Source organism: Chelonia mydas, chromosome 17 (genome assembly GCF_015237465.2).
Source record: "Chelonia mydas isolate rCheMyd1 chromosome 17, rCheMyd1.pri.v2, whole genome shotgun sequence".
Classification (NCBI taxonomy): Eukaryota; Metazoa; Chordata; order Testudines; family Cheloniidae; genus Chelonia; species Chelonia mydas.
The window spans coordinates 3,265,460-3,273,988 of NC_051257.2; the positions used below are offsets into that span (position 1 = coordinate 3,265,460).

The window sequence follows — 8,529 nt, forward strand, 5'->3', positions numbered from 1 at the left end:
AAAACGCACCCATTTATATATAAAACTCCACCCTCCAAAACATATTCCAAAGAAAGCCTGGAGAAGGCAGACATACCTCTAGCTCCTGCATATGGGAGAGCTAAAGTTTGCTCTCTAGGAGATAGTCCTCTGGTTACATCAGGACGTAAATTAACCTGCATCTGCTGTGAGGTAATATAGTCATTTAGGATTGTCTGCCGTGTGTTCTCCATTGCATAAAGCTGATACTGACTTGGGTAACCTGGGGTAGGTGAAAGCTGCCTTTGGAACAAGTATGCAGCAGCAGCTGAGGATGAGAAAAAGAAATAAAGGGAAGTTTAGTGTGCAGCGGAGGAAGAGTTTGGAATTTGTAGTTTTAAAATATTTCTTAAGCTTTAATAAGTGTTGCCAATCCTCCAGGGCCAGCTCTGACAGAATCAAAACTAGTCTTCTCAATGCCGATGTTCCATGGAAAACATGCGTTCTCATACTTAAGCTAGGAAAGCTTAAGCAATCCAGACTGAAGAAATCTGCTTTATGGAAAAAGCCATTAGAGGAAACTGTGAATGTAAATCCTAATGTTCTTTAGAAGCGAAGCACTGAAATATGCACACAGGATAATGAGAAATACAGGATAATGAAAGGAAAAATACAGGATTAAAGATAATCAGTGGAAGCGGATTGATCTTTGAGTTACAAATCAGTTTTCTGTTTTCAGTACCATCTGAGTGGATTCTAAGGGCAAAACAACATACAATCTGGTAATCTCTGAATTACAGAGTGTTTCTCTCACAAAACCCTGAAGGATGGTGGTCCTCAGCATGCTTTTGTTTTATCCCCCAGGGTATATGTTTTTCTTGGATGCCTGCCATTCTTTTAACAAATACTTTACTTTAAAATATCCTCTGAACATCTCCCATTTATGATAAACACAAAAGAGATAATTTGACAGCTTCTTCTATAAGATCTTTGAAATGGAAAGGGAAAAACCTTTTGTTCTAATGGAGAGAATATGTAGTATTAACCTAGGAATACTTTAAAAATATTTTGATTAAAAAAATAGAAGAGGCCTCTTAGTAAAGCGTTGGGCAGAAGGTATAGCTCGTAGTAAATAACTTTTTAATTGTGGCTCCACTGACCTTTGCTTTTAATACACAATCTTTTCTGTATATTACTGAAGACCACAGTACTGAAAGGAAAAACAAAACACATTTACCAGGATCCAGAGCCCTGTGAAATTGCATGGCTGAATCTAAATGAGGGGGGAGATGGCTCCTGTAGACTTCTGGAGTAGATCCTCTATGATGGGAGTCAAAGGGACTGTGAGTTACTACAGGATCAACGCCTGGGACTGGAGATTTCGCTGGTACGCTCTCTCTCTGCGTTGGGGTAAGTGTGCTTTTCCTTTCATGATTAGCAGGCTTCCCAGAAGATATTCCAGCTAGAAAAAAAAACACTTGTAAGAAATACACTCCTGATAGTTGGTGAAGCTGTAAATGTGAATTAGCTCAAAAAGGGATCAGACACGACTGACACACTTCAGACTCCTGCACAATACTACATCAGTCAGAAAACACACCTTACACACCTAGAACAATTTGTGGAATCAGAATTTAGTGACTAAATTAATTCAGAAGGACACTAGATTTCAGATTAACATACCAGCTCAATCATCCACATATTTTAGTGCCTTAAGTGAGTAACAGTCCATATTCAAAAAAAATCCACACTCCCTGAAGAAACACCTTTGAAGTGACCCAGTATAAAGTATGAGTGGAGACTGAATTACCTCCTACCTCTATAAAAGTATGTTTGCCTTGGGCGAAAGTTTAGTGGTAGAAATTTGAACAGAGGTGGAACGCTGAAAAGTCCACCCTGCATAGTCCTGATCTGTCTGATGCCTGTAGATAAACAAAAGGCCTCAGGCTCTCATCCTAAGAGTCACCAAAATTCAATTTACATAGAAAGAATGAGCTGTCTTGACAAAAACAAACACAGGTGGGCTGGTGTAACGACTTGATACAATTGCCCTCTTTTTTTTGTTTCAGATGTGTGCATGGTGGTGGTATTTTTTGATAATCTGAGGCTCTTGTGGGTATAGCTCTGGGAACCTGAAAAAGGAAAACTTCAAAAAAAGCCAGTGAAATTGCTCAACTATGTCAAAAAGAAAAGACAGCTAAACTTCTTCTGAGGAAACATAACATTTACTTTAATTGAAGAGAAGTGATATGTCCCAAACAGAATGAGACTAATAATTTGCCCAAAAGAATAAATATTTTAAAATTTAGCCATGGTAGAAAAATTGAAAAATTCAATTCTAAAACTAAGTTGGGATTTTCAGACCGGACAGAGTAACATAAAACTGTACTGGATTTACATCGGTCTTATCTTACCAAGTGCCAAGGCATTAAGTAGTGCTGTTATAGTATCCTCTCCCTCTTTCCCCTCCTTCCCCCGCAAAAGATCAATAATTTTCTTTAACACCCTCCACTACTGAAATTCTCTACTGGATGCTTGAAAATGTTCCCACTGGACAAAACCCATTCCCTCCCTCCCCTTGTATTTTAGGAACAAAATGGAATATACCTCAGATTGATTTAGTGACATATGCATAGAAATGTCACCAAACATCTAACATGGCTCAACCTGTTTCTACAAAGCAGCAGTCCTGAAAATTTTTTAAAAAATCCTTAATGATTTGATAATCCTAAAGGCATTCCTTTACCAAAATTACAATAATTTTAGAGCTATGTCAAGTTGGTGAGGCCTCATCTGGAGTACTGTGTCCAGTTTTGGGCCCCACACTACAAGAAGGATGTGGAAAAATTGGAGAGAGTCCAGCGAAGGGCAACAAAAATGATTAGGGGTCTGGAACACATGACTTATGAGGAGAGGCTGAGGGAACTGGGATTGTTTAGTCTGCAGAAGAGAAGAATGAGGGGGGATTTGATAGCTGCTTTCAACTACCTGAGAGGTGGTTCTAAAGAGGATGGTTCTAGACTATACTCAGTGGTAGAAGATGACAGGACAAGGAGTAATGGTCTCAAGTTGCAGTGGGGGAGGTTTAGGTTGGATATTAGGAAAAACTTTTTCACTAGGAGGGTGGTGAAACACTGGAATGCGTTACCTAGGGAGGTAGTAGAATCTCCTTCCTTAGAAGTTTTTAAGGTCAGGCTTGACAAAGCCCTGCCTGGGATGATTTAATTGGGGATTGGTCCTGCTTTGAGCAGGGGGTTGGACTAGATGACCTCCTGAGGTCCCTTCCAACCCTGATATTCTATGATTCTAAGTTTTGGGGAAGACTACATGACGGTGTTTCTAAATATTTAACGCTGATTGTAAAAGTAAATTATTGAAAACAAATTAAAGTTTTGTTTATTTTAAACAAATTTTTATTTAGCTGCGACCTCTGTATTATATATTGAGCAATGGCATTTAGATGTGGTTTAGAGACACTAGGCTAATTTGTATGTTAAGATGCTTTTTGACTTTCCCTGGAATTAATTCATGGTTAAATGCCTGAAAAGAAGAAACAACATCCTATGCAATTGGGCCAGAACTGGGAGTGGATGGGTCATTACACAAATTAAAAACTATTTCCCCATGCTAATTTCCCCCCCCCCACACACTGTTACTCACACCTTCTCGTCAACTGTTGGAAATGGGCCATCCTGATTATCACTACAAAAGGTTTTTTTCTCCTGCCGATAATAGCCCACCTTAATTGATTGGTCTCGTTACAGTTGGTATGGCAACACCCATTTTTTCAGGTTCTCTGTGTATATACACACCTTCCTACTGTATTTTCCACTGCATGCATCCAATGAAGTGGGCTTTAGCCCACGAAAGCTTATGCCCAAATAAATTCGTTAGCCACAAATACTCTTCGTTTTTTTAATTATGAACATACACACAGCACCCAAAACATACTGGGTGCTTTCCAGACACAAGAGTCTTTGCCCTCTAGAGCTTACAGTATGAAAGACAAAAGACATGAAGAGTGGGAGACCCAGATACAACAAGCAAGGAGTGTGGCCAAGTAACGAATGGCACACAAGTGAGTTCCAGCTATTCCCTATTGGGCTAATTTCTTGTAAGCACTGTGGCAGAATCAGATCATCAAGAACAATCTTAATGCATAGAGCAGTGATATTAAAGACCTGCTCAAGGAAATGCATTCTGAGAGAGAGAAACAGAGAATGTTGGGGGATGCAATTTCTCCAATGATGAGATGATTGTGGAAGAAACTAACAGTAGTTGCCTAGCTGGAGACTGGGCATCTCAGCCCTCCCTGCTAGAAGAAATGTAACTGTTCTAAGATATCTTTACAAAACTACTTTTATTCTGATGCCTGACCATTAAAGCAGATGAGAACTGACAAGGTGTTTAGCTTAGAAAAGAAACAGCTTTTGTATGGAGAGCCTGGTAATGGCCTTAATTCTCTCTTAAGCAAAGGGAGTCACAGATATCAAATTGACTTCAGCCAATAAAAAACCCACTCCTGAGCAGAGTGGCTTTTTCAAAGTTATTTCCAAGCCTATAACCTTTTACTAGCTTTTCTTTTTTAAACACAAGAGCTGCAAGTTGTGCTGGGGTCCCATGTTTGTGAATATAATTAAGTTAGTGTGGCTTACAGGCTATAGCTTTCTATTACTTAAGCATTACTTGGCAGACAGTACAAGACATTTAAAGTCTGTGACACTACAAAACAAACCACTAACAGGTTATGACAACCAACCTGGCAAGGACACTGGCTAATATGGCCAGCTTTCTGTTAAACTGTGCTTAAAAAGATTTTGCTAGAATGGTGAAAAAGTGGTCTTCCAGTCAGTGTAAACCATGGCCTAACAGAGATCCACATCTTACAGGCAGCAAAACAACTTTCACAGTTTTAAAAGTACCTTCCATACTAGTCTGATTTGCTTTTTCTTTGGTACTTATTCTCCAGACCCCAGCTCTCTTTCAGACTCCTCCTAAAAACTTACTTCTGTGGAATTGCCAAAAAACTCATTGGTAAGAATGAGTATGTGAAGTAATATTTAAAAAAAAAACAACTAAACTATTAGGCAGTGTACATGACATATCAGTGTTATTACATAATCTATTTATGTAACCTTGTCCAACTACACTCAGGAAAATTAAAGATGTTATTAGTTTTACTATTGATTTCAGTGGGGCTAGGATTTCACCCTAGGAGTCAGAACTCCTGTGGCTTTAACTCCCTGCCTTATCACAAATTTATTGTGTGGTCGTGGACAAGTCACTAACAACTTTATGTTTCATCTTGCCCTCTGTAAAATAGCTAGAATGCTTACCTTACAGGGGTGGTGGTAAGTTCAAGTGAGACACTTTCAGTTCCTTGGGATCAACAGCATTATAAAAGCAAAAAGGATCACTAAGGGAAAGACTGAACCTTTACTGTAGTGAATGTACACATATATCAACCTCGCTAAGAACAGTAAACATGAGGCACATTCTAAGGTGTTGAAGCCCAAGATTAACACTGTGGGAGGTTACAAAACCCAGTGTGAACAGAAAGGTTTTCATTATTTAATTTCAGTTAATGTTGGGTTTTTTAAGAACAATCCTGTTCATGGCTAGCAAACCAAATCCAACAGAACTGCGACAGTTCCTAAGAACAGAGTGAAGTGTTCTATAAATAAATTCAAGAACCTATTTTTAAAAAAGCAAATGTCCTTGTATGCTTTACCCAAACAGTGCTCAATCTACAGAAATAAGACATTTTAAGAATTGTTATGATTTTCAATGGTCAGCTTACACTGGGCAAGAAAGGATAACATACCTTCAGTAACTCTGTTCATCATAGGTGAACTCCTGGACATAGGGCTTTGATAGTTCACAGGAGTCCTCCTTGCATTGGTGTCATCATAAATCCCAGGGCTCAATTGTGATTTGGGAGTTTCATGAAGAGTTGACCTGAGGACAGAGGTGCCAGAACTGACCACCGATGTATGACGGGAACGTACAGTCTCCCCAGTCTTTACATCTTCATATTTTGCTCGTTCTACCGCCTTCACATTTTCCGGTACCATTTCCAGCTGAGGCATTCCACGGGGCAGTTTACTTGGTCCAGTGATTAAAGATTTTACATTGTGTTTGATAGCAGACTGGCCGGAGTTGCTTTCATATTTTATGGGCGTACCCTAAAGAGGAGCAGAAGACCATCAGCAGCCAAGGTCATCCTATCAGCTTTCCACTGATGCTAGGAGATCATCTTATAATTTGTTTTTAATCTTCTGTGTTACATACTTACATGAATTTTATGGTATTTGATGCAACTGGATGTTGAACACAGCTACAGTACTTGCTACATCTTATATAAACTGCCCAGCACTCTTGTCAAAATGATACATAATCCCTAGGTTTTTACCAATACATGGAGAAAATGTTTTCAAACTTAATTAAAAACACATAACTGTCTGTTTTCAGCTAACGAGATATGTATTTCTTAAATGCAACAAATACCCTAAATGGAATTACCATTGAGTACCAAGGCAGCAGTAAGAGTCCAGTCCTGGTTTGCATGGTTACCTGAGAAATGGAGCCTTCCATAATTGGCCTTGCACTTTGTACTATTTCAGGAGTCTTGCGACTTTCTTGGCTTAAAAGATCCTGTCTTGGAATTTCATGGATGGAACGGCCCATTTCTTTAATGGTAGTGACTCCATCATACGGCTTTCCCTTGGTTATGGCTCCTTCAAATGTCCGTATGGGAGGAGACTCTCTCTTAATCTGTTTAGGATACTTCAGGCCTTCTTCAAAACTCTCAGCTGTTGCTCTTGGTGTACCTTGTGTGGAAGGAAAATAAGTTAACCAAGTCTTTAGTATGTTAACGGCCACTGAAAGATTGTTTTGCACATTTAGCAAACTGCAAATACCAATCACAAACTGGAACTCTGACCTCCCACTACAAATGGGTCTAACACAGAGGTGGGCAAACTACGGCCCATGGGACCATCCTGCTTGGCCCTTGAGCTACTGGCCGGGGAGGCTAGCCCCCGGCCCCTCCCCTGCAGCCTCAGCTCATTGTGCCGCCTGTGTGCCAGCCCACCGCTCCGGCCAGGCAGTGGGGCTGCAAGGTTTTTTTGCTCTGAGCGGCATTGTAATAGGGCGGGGAGCAGTTGGATAAGCGTGGGAGTCCCGGGGGGCCTGTCAGGGAGCTGGGGTGTGGACAGGGGTCGGAGCGGTCAGGGGACAAGGAGCAGGGGGGGTTGGAGGCTCTGAGAGGGGCGGGAAGTGGGAGGGGGGTGGAGGCCAGGCTGTTTGGGGAGGCACAGCCTTCCCTATCCGACCCTCCATACAGTTTTGCAACCCCGATGTGGCCCTCGGGCCAAAAAGTTTGCCCATGCCTGGTGTAACATAAAGAACAGAGAAGACTGCAATATAGAAAGAGAAGCAGGAAGTACTTTTTTTTTTTTTAAATGAACTAATTTTACCACTAAAAGCCGTAAGGGAACAGTACTAAGCAACGGTTTAAGACACCGGATGGGTCAGGCGTGCTCTCATATGCTAAAAGCAAAGGCAGCAATACGCTCCTCAAATGCTTCCTTATGAGATGATGATATTTTTATACAGCACCTGAAGATGCAAAATGCTAAAATACACTTTTTTCGATTTTACAAATTTCCTCATGTAAAATAGCTCCCCATTTACCAATTCTTGCACAAAAACTTAATGTACAATATGTATCAATAACTAACAGGAAGCTTATGCATGGAAAACACTCATCTCTCTACTAAAAGGTTTTAACTTTAGCATGGCTACCATTGTCAGCAACTAGGTAGGGTTCAGCAAGTCAGACTTCTAGGATCAATAAGTTAATGTCAGCCTCTACACTACTGAAAACTTTACCTTGCATTATAGAGCCAGACAGCACAGTCCTCTCCTTCAGTTCTGCATGAGGGCTGCCCCTAGGCAGTGTACGGCATATTAACCCTAAAAAGGTTATTTGGCTGAGTTAGAGAATTAAATACAAGAATGATAAAGTACATGCTACCTACCTAGCTACTGACATAATTTACTATCTGCACTGCAGTTGTGACTAGAGGCCCCAGCCCCATTCTGCTAGGCACTGTACAAACTTAAGAGACAGTCTCTGCCCTAACAAATTTAAAGGGAGCATACGCCCCGCCCCATTACTATAGTATTTAAACATATACAAGACACTGGTCTTGGGGAAAAAGAAGAGTAACGCTTCTCCAACTGTAGTAGTTGCTTTTCCTACACTCACCCTAATCCAGTCTCCTCACAGAACACAGATGCAGCAGAACATTTAGGAGACATGTGAAGCAGAACAATGACTGGTTAAAACCCCCATTCTATCTTTAAAGATGACTTTACATGGGGACCATCTAAAAGAAGCTGAAATGAAGAGCCAAAGAGAAATTTAACTCAAACATCAAGACCCCCTAAAGCACAACTCTGCATAGGCTGTGGAGAAAAAGTGGATCAGAGAGGTGTAAGACTGGCATTCAGTACCAGTCTTAGGTTCTCCCACTCCGAAGAAATCAGGAGTACACACCAGAAAGT

At 40.6% G+C, this 8,529-nt stretch overlaps 1 protein-coding gene across 20 annotated transcripts in view; it reads right to left on the reverse strand.

Annotated features, from left to right (window-relative positions):
* Window positions 1-8,529, reverse strand: part of NCOR1 (nuclear receptor corepressor 1) — a 114,639-nt gene that overhangs the window by 13,608 nt on the left and 92,502 nt on the right. For 11 of the 20 annotated variants that reach the window (XM_043531161.1, XM_043531163.1, XM_043531162.1 and 8 more), the window contains 6 exons: window positions 7,852-7,935; window positions 6,532-6,788; window positions 5,783-6,143; window positions 1,776-1,880; window positions 1,196-1,420; window positions 77-286 (listed from right to left, as the gene is read on the reverse strand). In XM_043531161.1, the coding sequence (XP_043387096.1) occupies window positions 77-286; window positions 1,196-1,420; window positions 1,776-1,880; window positions 5,783-6,143; window positions 6,532-6,788; window positions 7,852-7,935 (1,242 nt within the window). The remainder of the gene's footprint in view (window positions 1-76; window positions 287-1,195; window positions 1,421-1,775; window positions 1,881-5,782; window positions 6,144-6,531; window positions 6,789-7,851; window positions 7,936-8,529) is intronic. The other 9 variants (XM_037880393.2, XM_037880390.2, XM_043531168.1 and 6 more) reach the window with 1 other exon arrangement.